The sequence below is a fragment of the Dermacentor silvarum genome, chromosome 10, assembly GCF_013339745.2.
Source record: "Dermacentor silvarum isolate Dsil-2018 chromosome 10, BIME_Dsil_1.4, whole genome shotgun sequence".
Taxonomy (NCBI): domain Eukaryota; kingdom Metazoa; phylum Arthropoda; class Arachnida; order Ixodida; family Ixodidae; genus Dermacentor; species Dermacentor silvarum.
In genome coordinates this window covers 48503549-48527996 of record NC_051163.1, presented here as the reverse complement: position 1 = coordinate 48527996, position 24448 = coordinate 48503549, and the positions used below count along the sequence as shown (strand labels likewise).

Sequence of the window (24448 nt, the reverse complement as noted above, 5' to 3'; positions counted from 1 at the left end):
GGTTTTCGGCCACCTGCGACACCTGGACCGTCCAACATAGCCAGCAGAGATAGCGCCCGGCACTCCTAATACCTCGCACCCCACACATAGCGATTCCCAAGTCGCGTGGTGTTATCGCCAGTGTACAGCCACAAAACGCTAAATACGGCACGTGCATCGCATATAAACTGGCTCGTTGTGTCCGCTCTTCTCCCCTATGTGCACCAGTTTCGGCGACTAAGAAAAAAAACAGGACACGTGAAAATAGTTGGGCGTTCTGGTCTGCGGTCTGTGAAACGCGCGTTAGTCGTTAATCGCCTTGACCCGTAAAACGCTTTCTGGCTGCGCTTTGTGCCCACTGCGGTTTATGTTTTTCTTCGCTAAACCGCGCAATTGAAGTTGAGGTTAGGAGTCGTGTCAGCAACTTTGTAACTAGTAGGGTCTGCGTATTTTATAAAAAGACGAGAGCTCGACAGCTGCACGATACTAATCAATCCGCGCTAAAGCTTCCATTCAGTCGGCATGGCGAAAACAGTGGCCTGCTGCGATTAACGGAGAGGACTGTTTCGCGATCTCTTTCCTGAGTGGCTGAATGCAATCCGTAGCATTCGCCGCAGTGCACGCAATTGGTGCGACCGAGTATACAGTGATTAATCAAAGTCTAGCGGGAGTAGTTTTGCTCTCGTATCGCAATTAGCTGGCCTTTCCATTAGCGAGTATGTCGTGTCACTCTCGTCCCATTTGTTTGTTACCGGCTGTACACTTGTTCGGCCGATAGTAGAGAAGCAATTAAAACCATCCGAAGGTGGTCGTGGCTCAGCGGTCATAGCACTATCTGTGCCGCGTAGCACATGCTGCTGTTACTGGCAGTATCGCTCAGAGCGCACGCGATACCTTGAAGAATGCTAATTAGGGCTAGTTGGTTGAATACCGGCATTCTAAAACAGCGCAGGCAACATGACTGTTGCGATTGGCCATGTTGTATCTTCCGGCAGTCCTTTTGTCAGCGCTGTTATTGCATGTTGACGATGGTTAGGGTTGCGCAATACTATAGCAACGTGATTCAGTATGAAACGGCTGGCCCAGGAGCAAGTGCTTGTTTAGGTTGCTTCGCGTTATGCTCTCGCATTTGTTGCGGCAAATCGTTTCAAATTTCTAGCTCTAGCAAGAATCCAGCCTTTAAGAGCAGCGCAAGTTCACAGTATGCTCTCGGCTGCGCCTCGCAGATTAGGTTGCACAAAAACAATTAAAAAATAAAACAAACGAATAAAAGAATAAAAGTCTGCAGGGCACCTTTGAAGTATCATGTATGACAACTTAAATCGAGATGCGTTAGGATACCACTGGTTTTCCTTGAAGTCGGGAACTCATTTGCATATACTTCAGGAGGCGCTGATAAGCTAGCAAGCAATATGCCTTGTTCCTATAGATTCCTCCTAATTGGCTTTTCATCGGCACTCTCTTGACTTTTCACAGTAGCTGCGCTTGCTTGCCTGTGTCAGTGTGTGTATGTCTTTATTTGTATTTGTGTGTATCACTACCGTCTATGGCGTCTCTGTGAGTGCATACTTTTTTCTAGTGTTTCACCAGAGGGCGAAGCATCAGGAATGAGCCAACATTTCAACGAGGAGCGGCTGTTTCACAGCGCTGTTGATCATTTTGTCTTCGTCATCCTGTGAACCCACTGTCTCTTTTGATCATTATTCTGTGTATGTGCGTTATGGTGTTGTGTGGTGTGTGTGTGTGTGTGTGTGTGTGTGTGTGTGGGTGTGTGTGTGGTTGTGTGTGTTTGTGTGTGTGTGTGTTGTGTGTGTGGTGTGTGTGGTGTGTGTTGTGTGTGTGTGTGTGTGTGTGTGTGTGTGTGTGTGTACTTGTGTGTGTGTGTACTTGTGTGTGTGGTGTTGTGTGCGTGCTGTGTGCGGGTTGTGCTGCTTTTGCAAACTGGGGGTCCCCCCTTGGTCCCTACACACCTTTCAGTCATCGCTTTGGTAAAATCCTCACTATCCTGAACAGCAACAGACACTTACACGGTCGATTTCTATAAGCGCTTGAAGGCAATAACCGTAAACGCAGACGAGCAGACAACTTGATGCGCTATTTCATATTGCATTATCATCAGTGCACTTACGGCCTCTCAGCGATAAACATTCAGAGCTTCTCACATATTTTCGCATCTGGTGCCCATCCCTCTTTGTCGTAGCTAAAATGCAGACTGCGTTATACGTTACATACAGATAGCAAGAAAGAAATTCAATTATCCTTGCATGCGGACCGGGGACTTGCAACGACGAGGTCACTTGAACCGGCGCTCACTGAAAGAGTTAAGGCAGATTAAGGCTCACTCGCACATTATTAGCAGGGATATAAGTTCGCTTCGAGCCACTAAATGGGGAGGGGATTTACACTAATTGCTATTAGTGCAGTCAAGGTACGTTGACACTTACTTGAGCCTGTTTAGTAGCGAATGAAATCAGCCCTGTGCCCAAAAGGGAGACAAATCTGAGCGTACGCACTAGTGGCAGCGACTGATTAATTTAGCCGTAGCAGTAAACATCTGCATAATGTTCAGAGCTTGCCGCCAGCTTGTATTAGCGCGTGTTTATTTGTTTAAAGTATCTAAGGAGATGCCAATGTCCATTTTTTTAGAGATGCACATGTATGCTTCTATTCTACTCTGACGTGCGGTGAGAAGGTTACGACGACATATCATGTCATGGAAAAAAGAACGTCTGCAGTGACGGTTCCCAATTAATAAAGAGAAGATATAAGAGTTTAGTTACAGGCGCGGCGTTTACAGCTAATAGGCAATAGCTATTATGCTATAGCTGAAATCAGCATTCAAATCTGACGTGCTTTTGAAGTTGGAGCTCTTTCGAGGAAGTATCTGGCGCGGAGATTTGTTCAGTACTAAAAACCAATAGGGCTTTCGATGTTATTGTGGGCATAGTATTTGACTTGTGGCATTGTATTAGCGCAGTATTGAACACGTGACCGAGAGCTCCGTCACCTATTGCGTATAAATGACAAGTCTAGAGGTCTGCCGACCCAAGAGGCAACCTCCGTATTCTAAAGCATTTTTCCTCTCGACGCTCCAACTCAATAAAGATTATTTCTACTGCTATGCTGTTTAAAACGGGATGGCGACAAATATAGCCACCTAGCCTGCTTGAGCTAATGAGGTTTTTCTACACCTAATGCATTCTAGCATTTTTCCTATTGCTACTTTATCGTGTAAAGTTACCTATGGCGCTAACGACCCCGTCTCCATCTGTTCCGTCTTTTTTTTTCTACCAATACTTCAAACGCGTCGTGCTTATCACGACTGCAGACCACGTTCGGGCTTCCATCTGCATTGAATTCCATTCCCTCACAAGATTTGGTAGTTGTCTACAGATTTTTTCTACATCAGACACATCTTTTATTCTGCTACGAATATTTACTCCTGTATGCATTTGTTCTCGGGCCTTGCAGTAACAAGTCGGGCCCATGATGTTGTACGTATTTTCGTTCCTGCTTTTACCTTCTTTGCAAATCTCCATAGGCATTCTTGTTTCCAATCCTTTGCACAAAATTTACCGTTTCTGTTTCTCTCACTTTCATTTTGATGACTCCGTGCTGTCTATTTACACTTCCAATCACCCTTTACATAGTTGCCAACTTCCTTGACCTTGTCTTCCATCCCGCGTCCACGCGTTTGCGGCACAAACATTACGGCACATTAGCCACCCGAATTTTTCATCCATGTACCCGAGTCTTTCTTCAGAACTAATTTTCAACAACTAACTTCAAAACTCCTGTACTTCTCTGACTACGAAAGATGCCCAAGCCATGGCACTCTGCAGTATTTCATTTGTGCTTTTACTTTGCACCCCCAATGCCAATCGGCCCACCGACATTCGGTTAACATCCCCTCACATCGCAATCTCTCATCTTAAATGCAGAATGGCGTATACAAAAGTAAGCATTGGCACCATTACTCATTTCTACACTTCTGGCATGACCTCTAAGTTCCACTATAGCTGTATTCCACTTCCTCCTTCATCCTCAGATATTCCTGGGAAATTTTCAAGCAAGTCTTTCCAAGAAAGTGAATTGCAGCAACACCCATCGGTAAGTCAACTGCACTTAAATAACACACTTCGAGGTCGAGTGAAAATTTGATAACAAGGTGCTCTGAATGTCTACTTGGACGCACTGTAGTCAAGGTGTGTTTCCAAGCAGCTTTTTGTCTTTTGAAACACCAAGGAGGGGCGTTCAAGAGCAATCTGTTCTTGAATTGGAGAGGTCGTACTGTGGTACACTCGGTAGCGAGCACATAGAATGGCCAAGTAGTCGAGGAAGTTCGTAACTAAGTACAGAGTAATTAGAAGTACAATTATAGACAACTCGCAATCATCAGAAAGTAAGAGAAGAGTGATCCGAGGGAAACCAGTTGAGAAGGAATACGACCAAAACTCGACCTGTTTTTTTTTTTCTCAGAACACCCACATTACCACATTAAACGAAACACACACATTACGCCTCGAAAATGATGCGATCAATATTGTTAGCGAAAGTAGGGCACTCCGTGTTAACCTTTCAGAGATGTCTCAGCACGTTGCTAAAGTCTGCGAGAAGTTGAACCTTGTCGCTGGACTGCCTAATAGGTACCGCTACATTCTGAAAACTAGCGTTAAACGTATTATACATATTTTTATTTTTATCTTTACTTAAGAGAAACCTTTAGTTCGGGCCCACCTTCAATGCCGCCTTTTCAAATACATGTAAAACGCAGAAGGGCGTTTCTGAGATGGCCCTCTGGCCGATTTTTAAAGAAATTTGACGCAAGAAGCACATACGTCAGCTCTGTAAACTGCATTCGTTAGAAAATCCACAGAGAACAAATGTGATGTTTTAATTTCCATCTTACATGAATTTGTTGCAATGTTTACAAAGGTTTTGCAAAAGTCTTACCCACCTATTAATGGTGTGTTGAAGATCCATGCATAAAAAGAGATTTTGTCCGCTTTAAATGTACTATTAGGTGCAAATTACAGAATTGTATCGTTTTTCATTGCAGAGTTACAGAGATATAAACTTGATAGTATCGTTTCCTGAAAATTTGCGACTTTAGACAATTTTTATAAAAACATTGACCGCCTAAATACAAAATCCGCCTTCAATGGTCACTCCATTTTAACCTTTTCTTTTAAATGCAACAAATCACATCATATTTGGAGCAGTGTTTGCCGAGAAAATTTCTTCATTCCCATTTATTTAAATGGAAGCCACCAAGCTAAAGGTAGCCTGTAGCTGCTGCTATCTAGTCTGGACACGCCATAACCCCTGAAAAAATGACAAAAAAGTCCAATTGTTCGCATCTCAAAAGTGTGCCCTTCGCCCCATCGCAAATGTGGCCATACGTCTCACTGTTTTTCTATCTTTCTAATATTACAGATCAAATCTATTTACTCTTTTCGGCTGTCCTGCGCCCCGTATGGGTTAGCCATAAAAACCAACAACAACCATTACGTTTGCTTGTTTAATTTAGCACACGGACATTTCAAGCACTACACTAGAAAACAGGATGCCCGACATGTATGGCTCTGCCGCACAAGATACGGTAACCAGTGGCTATGGTTCCTGATAGCAACACTCATAAATCGTTATGCGGTACTTGTCACAAATGCCTAAACTGATGTCTAAGCGAACATTTTTGTGTATATCTTTTATGCCATCGATATGAGCCGTAGTGCCATTTTTCAGGCTATCTATCTTGCGCGTTTGTTGCGCTGGCACTTATCTATTGTGTTATCTTCTTTCGAGTTCGTTCCCAGTGTTGTATGAGCGACCAGTTTTTCTTGGTGACGTGCATCGATAATGTTTTAACATTTTTATTTTCGTAGTTTTTATATAAATCGTTGTCTCCTTGTGCGTTTTCTTTTGTACTTCTGTGTGTCATGTATACAATCTATGTGTTACATTTCCTGTATTTTATTGCGATAGCAATTATATGGACACTTCCACCGGATTTCTGCCGTCGGCGTCGCCGTCGCCGTCGCCATCGCCGTGAGGTTACCTATAGATAAAATCTTTGCCGCGCGCCGTATGCCCGAGCGGAAGCGTGCGGGGACGCGCGCTGTCACGGAGAACGAACGCGCTCAATCTCCCACGCGCAAGCAAGGAAGCGGGAAGCCAGCGCCGGAGGGAGCGGAGGGAGGGGGGGGGGGGGGGGGGCGCACTTCCTCTCTGCCAACAACCGCGCTCGTCCCTCCGCCCGCACCGTCTCTTATCTCCCCATGGCTCTGACCTTTATGCGCCGTGCATTCGCCGCACAGTTTCCGTTGAAGCGATAGACCGCACGTACCTTCGCCGCTGCGGCGTTTGCGCTTGCTGCCAGCGTTTTGACAGTCGTTGTCTGCAGTCATTCAGTGTGATATATTCATGTTTGTTTGTGCGCGCTCAAACCACGCTTGTTCATTCAGTTATTAATAGTCGGGCCACATTTTCCAACGCACGCTACACATGCAATGCTGCCCGGATCGGCAGTGCAGCGCTACAGGTGTGTCCCTTCGCACGCGCTGCCCACGGGAAGCGCTTCTCATCAACACCACCGTTTCACACGCGCCTTCTCGTGATCATCGAGTCTCTCTTCATGACGGTCTACTTACGCCGCAGCACACCTGATTACTTAATCAGCTCATGTTTACTACAATTCATAATGCTACCAAAGTCGCTCACCTTACTTCGTATGACATTGCTGTGTTGCTACCGCATTCATTGCTTCGCCCTTAGGGCGAAACTGTGACATTTTTTTAGCGTGAAGGTTATTTTTTGTTAAATGTTTGCTATATTTGTCTTCCTTTTTCACATATTGCTCTTGCCTGTGGGTGCTAGCTCTTTCACACTCACCGCCGAATTGCATGGCGGCCTGAGCTCTGTCGAGCTGCATTATATGCAGCTTTTACTCCGTAACACCCTTGTTTATGTTTAGAAGTAAAAGTATAATTCATTGACTCATTCATTCAGAAACCGACGATAAACTCAATACAATGGGTGGAAAGAAGAAAAGTCTTCGGAAGTTCACAAATACGGCAAAGAAAAACATCAGGAACGAAAATTTGTACGATTACATGAACACGAAGTTGCCTGTGTGTGTGTGTGTGCGTGTGCGTGTGCGTGTGTGTGTGTGTGTGTGTGTGTGTGTGTGTGTGTGTGTGTGTGTGTGTGTGTGTGTGTGTGTGTGTGTGTGTGTGTGTGTGTGTGTGTGTGTCCTTTTTCGCCTACGTTCAGTTAGCGCTTTTTTAACGTTCTTATCGATTAACAACGTGCCCAAACTGCCACTCTGGTGAATTTTATTTCTGGTACAGCGGGCTCTGTCCTCAACCTGCTTCGTGACTATTGCGCTACCGTTGCTCTAATTGCCGCAGTAGAGCAGCGTCTGTGTATGTGTGTATATGTGTGCCTTTTTTTTTCGTCCATGTCCAATTCGCGCTTTTTCACGTTCTTGTGCCAATGAACACGAGGACCACGTCATTTAACCTGCAAAGAACTTCGTTCGAAAGGAAATTGCATGGAGAGATTAACTTTTCTTTTTCAGCGTTATGTTTAATTTTCTACATTCCGTTCACCAACGCTGCAAGGTTTTGCAGCAGCCGCGTTAGATTGTAACATGTATCCTAAGAAAACCTAAAAGTTTGAATTCAATTATGTTGGACTAACTGTGAAAAAATGTGCGGCACATTATTCAACTCGCTTGAAGAAATGAAGCCATTAAACGGAAATCAGTAACGAGCTGCACTTTCGCGCTATAGTATCCAGGATGATTTTTAACACAGATTATAGAACTTACTTGGTACAGGCGTTATTGAATTATTTCATTGCCTGAACGAAGGTGTTTAAAATGTGTTTCCTGATCATCTTTGTTTTAACATCTCCACAGGTAAGGCAATGCTAGGTAGCATATTATTCAGAGCCTTGAAAATTCTAAATATTTCTGTGCAGAAACAAAAGATTCTCCAAAGACATTGCTTTAACCATCTCTTCTTTTCTTGAAACATAAAACCAGCTGCACTGAAATTTCTTGCGATTTGCGCTTTCTGCTGCTATTACAAAGAATACTTTTACAACTGAAGATAAACTAGGTACTTTTTAAATGCGCAAGCATTCTTTGGCGAATACCCCAGGAAAATCTGTTCGTCCCGTAACGCCTTATCTCAGCAAAATAAATGCATAATTGGTCAAGCTAACACGTGTGATCGTTATAATATTCTCATAGATTATTAGTAGCGTTAGAAAAATAATTCTTCTGACCGAGATTCGAACCATAGACCGTAGCGCACGTAAACATTATTTGGCGAGTACCCCAGCAAGATATATGTGCGTCCCGTGACGCCTTATATCTGCTAAATAAATGCATATGTGGTCAGGCTAACACTTGTAATCGGTGTATTTGTGTAATACTAGATGATTGGTACTGCTAGGAAGAAAAAAATGGTAATGTCGCCGTCGCCGAGTCAAGGTAGCCACAAAAAAAAAGAAAATAAGGAAGTTAACACATATTCGTTACAACAGTGTAATAGCAGATGACTGGTAACGATGGGTAGACATGCATAAGCTCAGTGGCGTAGCAACGGGTGGGGGGTGCCAGGTGCCAGTTGGAGGGGGGGGGGGGTGTCATCTATGTCTGAAGACCCCCTTCTTTCCACCAGCTTGACAGGGCGTAAATGGTAAAGAATGCTCCGGTAACCAGCAGCCCGACCTTACGTGCCCGATGTACCAGTTGCGTAGTGCCGCAGAATTGTCGGCTGCAGCTTTATCAACATCCTACGTAATGACTGCACAAATGTGCGGGCTCAAAACTTTAATTCGCTAAGTGGTCGCTATACTACTCGCCTTAGCGGAACGTTTCATGTGCGGCGCAGTGCGCTCAAGCTCGGAGCGGGCGTCGGTAAACATAAAGTCTAGCGATCTGGCTTCGTTCAGTCCGCGCTGCGCAGACGAACAGCAACAAGAGAGCGAGATCCCCCTGTGGGCGCTCAACGAGCGCACCCGTCGCTCGCGTCGGGCCCATGGGCCCCGGGTGGGGCCCGGGTGCCACCTATGGGTCCCGGGTGCCAGAAGACCTAGCTACGCCACTGCATAAGCTAGCTAAATAAGTAAGGAAAAGCGAAGTAGCAGCCGAGCCAAAGAATGCTTACGCATTAGCAGACAATTCTCAAAATTTCTGTACCATTTCGTTTCTGCGAGCCGTCTAATACTTAATTAGGTGTTCCGATCTAGTCATCGCGATGAAATATTTAACTCCGTTTTCTAGTAAATATCTGTCTAGCGCTGTTCTTTGTCCCCTTGTGCATTCTGTTTGGTGCGGATGACACCGTGATAAATCTGTCTGCTTCGTCGTCCGCATTTCGATGATGGTGAAATGCAAAAACACTTGTGTGCATTGACTTAAGGTTCACGTCAAAGAACCCATGTGGTCAAAATTAATTCGGCATCCGCCCCTACGGCGTGCCTCATAATCACATCGTAGCCGCATTTCGATGGAGGCGAAATGCAAAAACGCTGTGTTCTTGCGTTGTAGTGCACGTTAAAGAACCCCGGGTGGTCAAAATTTATCTGGAGACCTCCACTACGGCGTGCCTCAAAATCAGAACTTGTTTTGGCACGTAAAACCCCAGAAAGAAAAAATAAGTAGTTCTGGCAGACAGAACCCGTGAATTTAATTCAATTTTTTCATTCATCGTCATTTCGTTTTGATTCCGTGACGACTCGTCCGCATGAAATTCGTCGTTCGCCCACTACACACCCGGTTAATGAGCTTCCCCCTTGTAGTCTGGCGCGAAACTTGTAGTAGTAGCGTGAAGCTCACTTCGAGAAATTCGAAGTATTAAGAAATGGCAGTTACTTAAGTATCCTTACGTGATTTGAATTCGAAATCGTTATGACTCTTCAATTAATTGACTACGTTCATGATACGTGACCGCATACGTTGTCACGTGTCCTTCACAGCTCTACCTTGATCCACCTTAAGCCACCTTTCTGTAATTTGGACCTACCTTAATTCACTTTAATCCACCTTAACCCACTTTATTTCACCTTAACCCACTTTAATTGACCTTTATTCACTTTACTTCACCTTAATTCACTTTACTCCACCTTAAGTCACCTTACTCCAACTTGGTCTAACTTTTATTATGCATAACTACTGACGTCACACAAGACGCTGATGACGTCATTTATGACGATGGTGTTTGTTACCACTCGTAGAGGACAACGCAGGCTTTTCTGTCTCATAGCACATGTAATGCGTTCGCATTAATAGCCTAGGAACTACGTCGACCTGAGTTTCCTAGTGTCACGGAGACGGAAAAAGTGGGGCGTAGATGGGCGCGGTTGGCAACTGGGATCATTTTCCCACAGACTGAGCGGCACCGCTAACGTACACTAATCGGTGAAGTGTATCACTACGGCGCCGTGGCCGACAGGTGCCAATGACCCAGAATTTTGTAAAAGCTGCAATTTTCGCGAATGCGAAGTTGCGAATACCTTAACGGGGGCCTATTACGGTCCTGACCGAAGCCCGACCCTCGCCCGAAGCTCCTAGACCAGCGTTGAACTTGCCTGTCGCCAACAGTCGGCAGACCAATATCGGTGTCGTGTCGGCCTAGTGTGAATCAGCCTTTAAGAGGAAGCTTTAGCTCGGATGCTCCTATCTATAATACGTACTACTTACATGTGAAAGGAGAATTCGTTTTTCTCGGCAACTACTGCACCAAATTTGACGAGATTTGTTGTATATAAAAGAAAAAATTAAACTCTAGTGACTGCTCGTTTCGAATTTTCGATTTAGGTCGTCAATGTTTTATTAACAATTGTCAAAATATCTGATCTTTAGAAAACGAAGCTATCGTGTTTACAACTCTGTCACTCAGCAATAAAAAATGATATCATAATTATATGCATTGCATCTCATAGTACATCTAAAGCTGACAAAATTGATGAATCGCGGGCTTCTCGGACAAGCACATGAATCTCAAAAAGCTTAGTAATATGAAAATACAGCTTTTGCAGAATCCTTGTACAACACGTAACGATTTCACGCAAGATGTAAATTGACATATCGAATTTGTCTGCTTTGAATGATCTAATGGGTGCCGTTTACAGAACCGCGATATTTGTTCTTGATGCAGAGCTCTTAATTTGTAAACTTCGTGCTCCCATTTCTTTCGAACTTGGGAATGTTTCAAATTTCTTTGAACAAAATGCAGGCCCTAAATCGTAATTTCGCTTGAAACAGTCCCTATATTTAACTTTCCCTCTCAAATGCAACAAATTTCATTAAAATCGGTCAAGGGGTTCTCTCGGAAAAGGGTTTCTGCGTTTTACATGTATTTGAATAAGCCACGTAGGGGTTGGACCCGAGCTAAAGCTTCCTCTTAACGTGGTGGCAGCGGTGGGAGCCCGGAACAACGGAACCCAACAAACCGGATGGCGCCGCGCCGGTAGTCCAGAAAAGCGTGCGCAGAAGCGCGGATTTTGTGCGGCTGATGTTAGCGGACGACGCGAGCAGACGACCAGAGCAGACGACGCTAGCAGACGACGCCGGAGCAGGAGCAGCAGCAGCAGCAGGCTACCGGCGTCGCCGGTGCAGACGATCGCTCGGACAACGCGAGCAGACGACGCTAGCAGACGACGCCGCAGCAGGATCAGCAGCAGCAGCAGCACACTACCGGCGACGCCGGTGCAGACGATCGCTCGAGCGCGCGCGCGCCGGAACGGCACGCCGCCGTTTGCAGACGACAGCAAAGCGGCGGCAGACGATAGAGACGCGTCCGGCGTGCGCTGCCGGCGCCGCGCGAGGGCGCTGGCGTTTGAGTTGTCGGAATTTTTTTTTTTTTTTTACTCGCTGCCACCGAATCCAATGCATGCGCTGCTGTGCTTAGAGCCAGCGCGGACGGGCGCGCCGGCGGTGTGTGCAGCGTTGATCCGGGAACGGAACTACGACGCAAGTGACGTCTCCGCCTGTTGCTACTTGTTCGCTTTCGGAGCAGCCAACCGGTGAGTGGTACCACTGCTCTGTTTCACCCTCGCCCCTTTCTCCCCCGCTTTAGCACGCTTCGTTGCCGTTTGACATCAAAAACATTTCAAAGCTTCTACCATTTCGTCAATCAAAGTGTGCATTTTCGGTTTCAAGTTCCACGAATAACGGTGTTTGAAACGGTGAGTGGATTTTAGCGCTTCGTTGTCTGCCACCTAGCAAGCAGCGCGTCTGCGTTTTACTGATTCTTGGACAACAACAAGTCCTGTTCTCTATATCAAGCATGTTGCGTGCCTTTTTGTTTTCTCAAACTTTCTTGAAGGGTCTTCATTGTTTTCTTCGTTGAAGTGATTAAAGCGCGAGTACAAACCATTTATGTTTCAAAGTTCAATGCGCAGCTCTTTTCCCTAAGTGCGCAATATTGATAGCATGAAGTATTCGTCCGTATATCAGCTTTTAAAGAACGGGGCAGTGAGGCTTTGCTTTGAATGTTTGACAGCGCAAACGTTCTAGAAGTCAAGAAGTGAAAACACAGACGTGCCGATACCAAATTTGCTTCTCTGCTGTTAGTCTGAAAGCTAGGGCGGAAAGCTATATGTCACTGAAATTATATATGACGTAATATATTAGGAACCCTTATCTCGCAAGTGATCTCGTGACATCATGATAACAGCACTTAATCCTCTTTGCGACAGCAGTTAAAGGCTCGGAACTGTGTGTTCTTTGTCCCTCCTAAAATGTGCGAAATTTAATATTATGCACATTAAATTGAAATTGTCAGTTTCGATGTATTACTTTCCATTTTACAAACGCGACTGTATGTCAAATGTGAACTCATGTCCTCTCATACCATACTAGTTCGAATTTTATTTTAAACCGAACGCTATGCGGTATTGACAGATGCTTTCGCGAAATTAACCAGAATTCTTGCCAACGTTGGTATCTAGAAAGTACCCCAGAATTGCATTTATAATGAAGTTGAGCAAGCTCTCTAGACTGCTGCTTTCTAAATCCATGCTGGCTAACAATAAATATATCGTTGAGCCTGTGAAACCTTTCTGTTCGTTTTAGTAGACCTTCTTCGAATCCTTTAGAATCACATGCTGACTAACTGATATGAAAGGCTTGGCGAAAAAGACATGGGCATGACAGGAACGAAAATGCCAACATAAACGCCGACTGTGAACTGACAGGTTGAAAAGTGATGGAAAACATTTATTAAATTGAAACGTCGCAAAGGGGAGGAAAAAAACATGAAGGTAACAAAACACTACATGCGGCTGCTCTGAACAAGGCATGCGGCAGCCCGTCAATCATGGGCAGATCTATTCTCGACAGATATCAGTTCAGGCGGGACAGTTCTTTACGGATGGTAATGCTAATTGACCTATAGTTACCAAAATCATTCCCGATTTTTATTTTATAAAGCACAACTTTTTCTCTTCGTGTGGCTGACGAAAATGTCGTGGTTTCTAGATGAATTTGCTTTTATCTGGTTTGTAGAATAGCGCAGTCTATTCAAAGACCAAGCTGGTGGATAAAAATTATTGTCCGCACATATGAAGCACGTGACACCGCTAAAAGATATGTGTGTAGTGAACATGAAACGTATGACGTGTACAGCCTTGGCATAGCATGAAATTTCGTTTTTGTGCCAGAAGCAAAAGATCCCAGTTGCACTTAAAGATACTATTATGCGCGTTTAAGATATCAAAGTTAGCCTTACGCGATTTGCTGCACCTGAGTGAAATTTGTGGGATCATCATTAAAAACTGAAGAAACAGGCTAGAACGCATGAATGCAGCAAGTCTTCGCACTGTACAACGTTTGACTTGTCAAACCTAAATGTTTCGAATCATATGGAAACCTGTAAAAAAGTCAGTATTACACAGATTCGCGTGTTACTAACTTGACACATTGATAAATATTGGCACTCGAGCTTCTTCGGGTGCTCATCCTCGTTGGAAACTATTTGCAAGATCATTGCTTTTTGAGTCAGACATAGCGACACGCCGAGATGTTTTTTGTCACATTAAAAACCGTCGCGAGAGCGTCCCGTTTTTATTTATGATCTGGTATGTCCCGAAATCGCGGTAACATACGGGAAGGGGTTAACAGGGCGAGCGTGCACCTCATTAAAACAGCACGACGTACTGTTTAAAAATGAGGAAAACTTCTAGATGATTTTCTTTTACCAGATTAGGTCAAGAAAAACTTATGTTAGACCTACGTCAATAGGCATTTCATGAAGAACAGACGACGCATGAGCTTCTCTACTAAAATGTAAATAAAGGCAAAAACCAGATATTCACTGGTGTTCTTTTGTTCTCTTGGTCATTAATGGATAATCTTACCAACATGGTTGTTCTCAACAAAAACTAAGTCAGGCGAAACCTTTGCTCACACCTTACCAGGTGATTTATTTGGACGTCGTGATCCTTTAATATAATTGCTCCTCACATTTTAGGTCATTATTTAAGTTACCTCTGTATTGAAGCGCTGAAATACTTTGACATAGTTAGGCATATTGAATGTCTTCTACAACCTATCTTTTGTTATTGTTGTTATTTCCCTGATACGGACAGACACTTCTTTCGATATTGAAGGCTGTCTTGTGTTTGAATTTTGTTTCTCTTTATAAAGGGAGGAGTTTTCTGTAAATATGACATAATTTCTCAAGAAGTAGCACGTATAGGCTTTGCCAGTGTCAGCTTTTGCCAAATACGTCACCTGACGGTATAGCATACGAGATTTCTCCCAGGACTTTTTTTTTAATATCAACAGTTATAATACATTAAACTAAAGTAGTATGCATTTATTTCTTTGGTTGCGCTGTCTCGGAGAATAAATACTTGTATGGCCCACTTATGACTCCAGCATCTGACTGCTGAATGTGTTACAACACAAAGGCGCAATGACACAAAGGCGCCTTTAACGTAAAGACATGAGGTTAGTAACGAATAGGTCGAACGGCGTTTTCATATTCAACTGTATACGAGTTGGCAAATGAGGGGCAATTCTGAAGTGATGACTTATCAACAGAACATTAAAAATGACAGTGTTAATAGCAAGATACAACTTATCTATGATGAAAGCACTGCTATAATGACCCCCGTGCATAGTTGGGAATGTAACGAAAGGTATAACTCAATAAATTCGAAAATAAACCAATTGCACCTTTGTGTGGCCTGTAGAACACAGAGTAAGCGGTATGATTAGCTATTGTAGACAGTACCGCAGCGTCTGCCGACAAATACCAAAGCTCCTGCAAAAACTCGCATTCAAACTTCCCAGCATGCACAAGCACCACAGTATGTTGCTTACTACAAACGTCGAGAATGACGGCGAATAAAAGTCATCACTTTGGCCACGACGCAGATATCGTAGCAAATGTTTTTTTTTTTAACCCGGGAAAGTCAAACTTATAATTCAACAATGTATTTTTTAATAATTATTAACTGTACTGAAGGAGATGTTGGCGTCTATAAGCGTGGCCCGTTACTCTCTTCTCTGACATCAAAATTGCCCTTAAATGATGAATATAACAGAAGCTGCAATTGCGTTTATGCAGAGAAATTTTACGTTGAAGTAAGAGCACGTCAACGCCGATGTACCGATTTAACCACTCGCATGGTAGTGCGCTACGAATGTCGAAGGCCAACTGGTGTCTACTGGTGTTAACAATATTTCAGCCATTGTTTCACGCATGAGACTAGTCTCAAAACCGCGGTCAATTCAGCGAGTTCACGCGCGCCGCTGATCACATGCGCAAACTCAGGGTCTTCTCCGCAGATGAATATTTTCCCGTTGGCATGCCAAGCATGTCGGAAGCTGTTATCGCGAAACCATTATTTCACCGTTTCAGAAAAACCATCTTCTGCACGTTTGGTTTTAAAAAGTGCACACGATCTCGCAGATTTTTTTTTCTTTTAGCCCCTTCAGTCAAAGTGTTGACATTTGTGCAGTCGACTTGCTTTTGGCAGCTTTGTCCAGCACAGACCAGAAGAAGAGACACGCTCGTTTAGCTGCTGGTCTATTGAACCCTCTGTTTGTCCAGCTTGTCGCCACTTTTCTACAGATTACAGAGTTGCTACATAGGACCACTTCATAAAGCGCACTGACACGTTCGGCAAGCTGTTCTACTCGCCGCGTTGAGTCAGCAATTGCGAAGAAATAGTTTCACGTTCCTGGTAATGGCTGCAGCAAATAATCACATTATGCATGCGGTCAGAGTCGTTGATTCAGATCATTTTATGAAGAAACGCGACGTGACTGACTATACACTAAACCTAAACTCAATTGATCTTCCATTACGATGACTCGCAAAAGAGAAAGAAAATGATAAGCAAAAGGCGGAAAGCCCGGTAGGCAGGCAACCCGGCTGAGTCCGGTAAGCTACACTGCACTGGGAAAGGGGTAATGGGGGACTGAAAGTTGAGAAGTAAGAGAGAAGTTCACACTTCGCACGGGTACACACGCAATGAAGCGTTCATCGTTCAATTCATCACAAGCGGTCACATAGGTGCCGGCCGTCAATCAACCCATTTGATGGTCTCTTGGGTCACGGACTATAATGCCAGTAAGTGTGCGCCGCTCTTCAATGACCGTCTATGACGCCAACTTGGGCAACTATATACGTGCCTCTTCTACAATGACCGAAAAAAGATCCCTTTAATTTCTCCGATGCTGAGCGGAATCAAACCCGCCACAAGGGTTCCTCGAGGATATCAACCCGACGCACTAGCATAATGCGCCACAAATGCACTGGTTATGCGCTGCTTTTCATGGAACACCTTTCACGCCAACGCTTTAGCGAACTGCTTCATCAATGCGCTTCATATGTGCCGCTCTTAAAATGACCCTCTCACCAACTTGGGTCACCGAGTATGTGCCACTGAGTGTGCGGCAAGCGAGGTAACTAAGCGTTCGAATAGGGAGCCTACATGCAATGCCGTTTACTACGTTCGAAGGCACCGGCGCGCCGCTCTCGGAGGCCACGCGTGGACTTCGCGTCAGTGCCACTAGATGGCGCACGGTGTCCAGAAAGAAGCGCTAGAGAGGAGCCCGGTTTCCGCAGGACGCGTTTCTCAGCGTTCGCATGCACCAGCGCGCCATGCATTTCGGAGGCCATGCAGAGGCTTCGCGGCGGCGGCGCTAGATGACACCACGTTCTTAGGGAGGCGCGGAAGAGAAGTCCCGCTGCCTCATACATAACCCGTTTCGACGTTGGGATTACGTTGTGTCGCAATATTGATTCAACGCTAACGCATTACCATCGACAGTCACCGTGAGATGGGTTCTGCCGCTTTTTTTTTTTTTTTTTTTGCTATAGCGGGTTGTGCCAACCGATGTTTGACCAACCCACTTTCCGGGGGATGGGGTATTGCAGGTGACAAGCTTAATTCTCACATGCTGCCCAAAGGGGAGTCAGCCTGTGCTTTGCCCTGTTCTGTCTCAGTATCCAGGGCGGGCCACTGATTCCCAAAGGGCAAGCTAACCTGGTACACGCTCTGTTTCGGTCTCAGGGTCTGAGACCGGGTGGTCCGCTGCCTTAATCGCCTCAATTCCCTGCACCTACAAGACCATGACGAGCATTCTAAGCACTCATTCAAGCCTCTTGTGGCGTATTAGTCGAAAGGTCAAAATGAACCTTCAACTTTTATGACCCGACTGCTAACTTAAGGCGCTTTCGGCTGTGGGCCGCACGTTGCATCAGCGAAAGCGCACTAATACAAAACAATTACCACTTCTGCCCTGTTTCTGTGCGATCACCTGTCAGAAATGTAACTGGGTTTTCGCTCACTCAAAGTGCTCCATTCATGCTGCAAAATGTGGAGCGGTGGATTGAAGACACCTGCAGTAGTTGGCTGCAAAAATAGTCACTGGCATATCAAGGAATGACATGAATACGTGTGACGAAGCTCACGGACCGTTGCTACATTTGCTACATACGGACAGAGTGTGTTGCCGGGCCTTCTGGATGCAACTTCCCTCGTGGATAGAAAAAAATCACTCTTCCGCCAGCGTTCTATCGCTAACCTCCAAAGAAAGACCTCAACCCCGGAATGTCGGCAAGAGAGAACGCCGCTCGTTAAACAATGACAAAGGGAGTAGCGCTGCTTCCTGTCATAGTAGATTTCGCGCACATTATCTACACACATCTACCCCAACTGGCACGAACACTTACGCCCAATCTTTCGCCAGCGTGTCAAGAATGAGTGAATGGGCGCACACTTGATTATATGCGCCAAAGCGTGAGTGACAGCGACTACACCGACAGCACACGAATGGTCGAAGCTGAATGTTCCGCGATGGTCTACATGAGTAAGCGAGTTACTATAGCGATAATACATCTTTTATGTAATCTACTACAAAGTGCAGAGCGGCTGCGTTCTAAGCCTTGCGGGCAGCAAGAACAAATATATTGCAATTCAGCAAAACCTGCGAACGACTAGGCAGCAAATAATCAGATATGACCGCGCTGACGAACTGCACTGAGTCAGGAACGTGAGAATCCGCTGCTTCAAAGTATTATTCCAAATAAAAAACAAAGAACAAAACACACTGAACCTGATTCAATTCATAAGCGGAAAGCTTGCATAACTTGGAATACATTTTATCCTCGCTTTTCGAGCAAGCGACATATACGCTGCTTGCGCCGTTTAGATAAAGCGTAATGAGCTCCGAAAGCAATTTTACATCTCCTTTGAAGCAATGGCCAGAGCATTCGTGTCTTCCACCCAGTCAGCGTCTTCGATATCTCCCAAAACTTAGGTTTCCTGAGCCGCACTGGGCTTCGTGTACATCCATTGTAAACACGGAGGCAACGGAGGCGGCTGAGGCAAGCAACGGACCCGTCACCACGTGATCAAACATGGCAGGGCCCACGGGATCGCCGCGAAAAGGTCAATACGAGTAAAATGAGGCTCTTGTCGGGTGCCAGGTCAAAGTGTCATATCCTTGTTGGCACGACTGTTTGTGCTCTTCACCAAATTCTCGTATTACCCGCAACCCCCGCGAATATAGCGTTGGTTAGCACAATGTTTGCAACTACGTCTCTGGCAACTCCTTCCAATTACAGTACTTTCTCGTAGCGATCGAGACAGCTTTGCGAAATAGTTCCCGTCCGTATGCAGCTCATCGATATCGTATATCTTGTTCGCTCAATTGTACGCGCAACTCCGCAGTCGTCGTGTGTTTCCGACTCAGTTCCCCCTAATTCGTTACGCAACTGAAAAGGTTGCGAAACGCGCCGTGCTCTTTGCGAACATCGGCAGCGGTTCTGTAACAAATCGGAAAGGCTGGCTAACAAGGTGCATTCCCGCTCTGCCGATCTCTACGGATGTAATGAATTCGTGCTCCAATCCGTTTCCTTGCGTAAGATCGCAGGTCAGGTCATTCACGTTTCTCCTTAACTAACGGCAGTACAACGACCTTGGGCCGCTTGATAATTTGGGCGCTGCAGCTAAGTCCTGAAGTTTTGTGACATTTAAATCGTATCGCGGTGATATCACAGTTGCTTCGTTAGCAGTCCAAGTCATACTAAATTCGCTGAACAATCACACCCCCTCCTGGTGCTATTCTTTCAACAGTTTGATAGCGTCATGCATATCGCGCATTTCCTGAGGTTTCGCTATTCTTCTTCGGAAAGAAAACAATCCTAAACTATACCGCAAGGAAGAATGCGCTGATATTTATATTATGTAAAAAATACCGGTGGTATTACATAAGCCATTCTTTGAGTAGTGTGAGACGAAGACGTACGATCGCAGCATATAAGCAATATTGATGTTTCCTTTTGAGGAAATAGACGTATCACTTTGTTTCGTTGATCTAGTTTATCACTTTCGCTTCCATAAGATGATTCTTAGAAGCAGTATATTTGAAGCCCATCATTCATCCTCTAATTAATTTTCTCGTTGTTGCACTTTTCTTTTTTTAATTTCTTAGTCAAAGTAGGCGTTTTTCAAGGAGGCAGCGGACATTTTGAGTTCATCTACGCAATAAATACCATTCACGTTCGACAATTGTACACTGCACTATAGGGCAACTGCGAAAAATTCCCTTCTTCAGTCCACAATACGTCTCGCAAGTGAACGTGTGCTGATGATTCTTTACTTAAAAAATAAAGTAATATTAATAATAATAAAAACCCACGCCTGTGGTACAGAGACCGTCAGAGTCAAACATTTTTGTAATTACCTCGTAAATTCCTACCACAGATTTCTACACTGGGAGAGAGGGTAAAGTTTAATGATAGGAAATGCAGAGAGGGGTCGCTGAACATTTCAGAAAGCTAGCACGAGATTTGGCATTACAGAAGTGGCACAAACCTGACATTACTCACCGTCGTCGGCAGCACTGGATCCATCTATGCCACTGCACCTGTTATCTGGTTTTCCCCGAAGTTGAAGAAACGGTACTTTGCCGCTTGAACCTTGGCGTTTCTTTCACCAATGCGCACCAGCTCTTGATCGGTATGACCGATAGAGCGCAACGCAGTGCCTATGGTGGTGAAGGAACTGAAGATCGCCTTCTGCACTGCTTAGTATCTGTCGTTTTAAAATGAAAGGCTGCCGCTCCGCACCGCTCTAAACCAGAAAGGCGGAAGCTTTCTCGTCGGGCGAGATACTGGAACCGTGGTCTCGCACATCACACTTGCAATGTTCATTATATATATATATATATATATATATATATTCTCTTAAAACGCGAAGAAGGGGGTGCTTTTGTCCTGATTGCGGTATTAGATTGCGGAAAGACTCGCCGCCGCGAAAGCCTTTCTTAGGACGACGGAAGTTACTGCATACTGGGAGTTATACAGTCGGTTTCGAAACTCTCAAGGCCGTTTTTCATCAACATTTATTGCAAGTAAAAAAATAGGCTGTGACATTTCGCGTTCGGCAACTTACGCAACTAACGACAAATCGGCACTCTTTCAAAGAAAAAAGAATAGAAAGAAAAAAGAATTGATTGATTCTGGATAGGCCCCACTAGAGAACCTCGTCCTGTTGTCATGGAAACAAGAGACGCAGTTCACTGAAATAAAGAAGGTTAAAGAATGTCTGATAAGGACTATTACAGAAATATTATTTCTGCAACCTTTCTAAAAATTCCTTGTGCACTGTTTTGCAGATCAAATTCGATCCCCTAACTGCCATAGCTTAATAAGTTTAGCACGTACTTGAGGACTTTGACAGGACATTGTTATTATTGCACTCCTGCGCAAACGCACACACACGCATGCATACATACATACATTCATGAAATGAAATCATGGGGTTTTACGTGCCAAAACCACGATCTGATTATGAGGCACGCGGTAGTGGGGGAATCCGGAAATTTGGACCACCTGGGGTTCTTTAGCGTGCACCTAAATATAAGTACACGGGTGTTTTCGCATTTCGCCCCCATCGAAATGCGGCCGCCGCGGCCGGGATTCGATCCCGCGACCTCGTGCTCAGCAGCCCAACACCATAGCCACTGAGCAACCACGGCGGGTATACATACATACATACATACATACATACATACATACATACATACATACATACATACATACATACATACATACATACATACATACATACATACATACATACATACATACATACATACATACATACATACATACATACATACATACATACATACATACATACATACATACACATACATACATCAAACCTCAGCCTCTCGCAGCTTTTTTTGTCTTCATGGGCACAGTTTATAAAACACAGTTAATAATTCCCCGTAATGTGCAAAACCGACGCAACAGTCATGTCATAGACGTTTCCTGCTCTTTTCTTGCATCCAAACTAACGAAATAAAATGAGTTAGTCGTAATTAGGCGAGTAGAAAAAAAATGGCGCACTTTCTTCATCGATGCATTCGTCAGTCAAGACGTGCGACCGGAAGTGCTCCGCAGCCGCTGCGGAGCACTTTGCGTGCGGCGGCTCGGCAACACCCGAGAAAAACGCTGCACCACAAAAAAATTTGTCCCGTCCCCCGCACTTAGCGCGAGCGAGAAACTCGGTCCCGCACACGTACCGGGAGTGTGACAAGCAGCTTTGACACCTTTTGTTGTCGACGGAGGCGCACAGACGACACGTCGTTCGTCTCTTTGTGGATCAAGGCCGCGCGGGGTGTGCGAGTGTTTGCTGCTTCGCGCATCAAGGCCGTCACACCGGTGAGTTCTTGCGTCATGCATCGGCGGCGCGTTGTTACAGCAAGCGCGGGCGCGTTTCCCAAACGAGTGCGCGAAGGGTAACGGACCCGTGCCTTCGTCCCGTTTTGACCTCAATTTTCGCGCCAGCTAACTGACGATGTCGTCCTTGTTTTCATTTGAGAATGTTCTTCAGGCGTACGTTCTCCGTACTGTTCCCGGTAAGTTCCTCTAAGCACGTCCCACTTGCGGACTTTCTATTCTGCTCTTAATCTTTCTCTCCCCTTTTCCCTTCACCCAGTGTAGGGTAGCCAACCGGGCTCAGTCCTGGTTACGCTCCCTGCCTTTCATTAATCATTTTCTCTCTCTCTCTCTCTACTCAGTGGCGGGAGGAGGAAATGTATTTGTGGGAAGGCAGCTAGGGCGACCTGAGCTTATTCGGTCGTACCAGCGACTCTGCGCTGGGGAAGGGGTCAAAAGGGAACGAAAGAGGGATGGAGGATGACGATGACAAAAAATAAGGATGCGAATGAACGTTGCTCAACACGACAGCTTAATTGAAATCGCAGCCTTGAGTGGTCATGTCCTGTGTCGCGCAGAAATGGCGCTATGGCCCGTACTGTTCGTGTACAACATCCCGCGGGGTGGGGCCAAGGGCCCCGAATCTCCGAGAATGCTCCGAGAATAATCTGGCACTGATGTTTGCCAGAGAGCGTGGCTAAAGACTGTCGTTAAGTCGTGTACGTTGGGAAGACGCGGAATGGGCGCGCTAGTGCCTCGCGTGTATATACGTTGTAGTGGTCGCAATTTGGGCCACTCTTACTACCGACAAGGTTAGCGTAGCGTCGTGTCAGTGCCGCACCCGAGTCGTATTCTCTGCACCAGACTTGTGTTGTGGCGTTAAGGCTTAGATGGCGCGCTCCAATAGCGTAGTGAGAATTTGTGTGAAACGACATTAGAGAGTTTAAGAAATGGGGACCCAAGCGGCTTGGGGACCCGGGAAAATTGCGGGCCGCAAGTGCGCTTTGCGCAGAACCCGAGCCAGTCTTGGGTCCTTGCGTTCGCGTTGACCCAAGCCCCAAAAATTGAAAACTAGCCTGGGTCCCCAAGCTGTCTTGGGTCGCCCTCGCGGGCGACGAGAAATCGCGATGTAGCCAAGAGAACCGTACGAGCTGCAGCTATCCAACGCGGTTATCTCTCAGGCGTCAATCATCACTGCTTTTTTGTTTTTTGTTTTTAAGCATCGTTTTTGTTTTCCCTACTGCGGTGTCCCGATCGCTCGACCCTACGCTGTTTGCGTTTGACCCAATTCCCAATCTCGGCTGCTCCTTTAAACCCAAAAGCAGCCTACCCAGCCCGGCTTTGAGACCCAAAGTCCTGGGTCCCCAATTCTAAAGCTCTATGATGATAGTGATCTAATCAATATCGCTTTTAATATTGATCAAATCAGTATCATCATCATCATCATCATCATCAGTGGCAAGACGCTCCTGTGAAGAAAGAGCCCACGCTCGGTTCATATAGGTTGCACTTGATAAGTTACGTTTTTTTTTTTAACGAATATTGACGCGTATACTTTTTCATCAGTTATCCGATGGCCGCTTTTCACTGGCTAGGAAATGTTAGAAGCTATCTCTCAGCGCAAAACGCGCCTTTCTGTGTCGGAACGTTCTCGAATGTTGTCGCCGATTCTATCTGTTGTAGATGTTGCCGCCGAAACTTTGTGCAGTCACATTGCACGAACGTCGCGAATAGTGTTGTGCATTCTTGAACTCACGCGAGCACTAGCGAAAAAGCAGTCTGACTTGCTCAAAGCGACGGCAAACGACATTGCCTTTGCCCCTGTCCAGCTACGTGACCCTCGCATATTTTTAATCTTTTGCACAAGTTATGTGGGACACCCTGTATATATGTATGCATGTGTGTTTGTGTGTATGCGTATGTGTACTGCTGACGAGAAAATGCAGTTCAATTTAGCAGCAATGTGTCCTTTAAAATGATGACCGATCGCGGTTTCAACAAAGCTGAAGGATTCTGATGCGCTCTCTATGGCGTCACCTTGGAACGCCGTACTACAGGATAGCGCACGCGCACAAGATGTACTAACGAAATCTCGTTTCCGCGTGCTAGAAAATGCGAAGAAATAAACGAAGGAAAACGTGAATTGTGAAAGTATAAACCGCTGTCCTCAAAAAACTTAGTATAAACCGCTGTTATCAAAAAACATTCTTCAGAAATATGCCTTTAAACGAGTGCGATTAATTATAACTAACACTTAACTTATA

General features: G+C 45.2%; 1 protein-coding gene across 7 annotated transcripts in view; it reads left to right on the top strand.

Annotated features, from left to right (window-relative positions):
* The window catches only part of LOC119431172 (uncharacterized), a 157191-nt gene that overhangs the window by 31557 nt on the left and 101186 nt on the right, over positions 1-24448 (top strand). For 2 of the 7 annotated variants that reach the window (XM_049657314.1, XM_049657313.1), the window contains exon 2: positions 4028-4089. The exons of 1 other annotated variant lie outside the window; for it this stretch is intronic. In XM_049657314.1, the coding sequence (XP_049513271.1) occupies positions 4028-4089 (62 nt within the window). Of the gene's footprint in view, positions 1-4027; positions 4090-4147; positions 4185-11368; positions 12019-12053; positions 12181-24448 lie in introns of those variants that run through there. 4 more of the 7 variants (XR_007463978.1, XR_007463980.1, XR_007463976.1 and 1 more) reach the window with 4 other exon arrangements.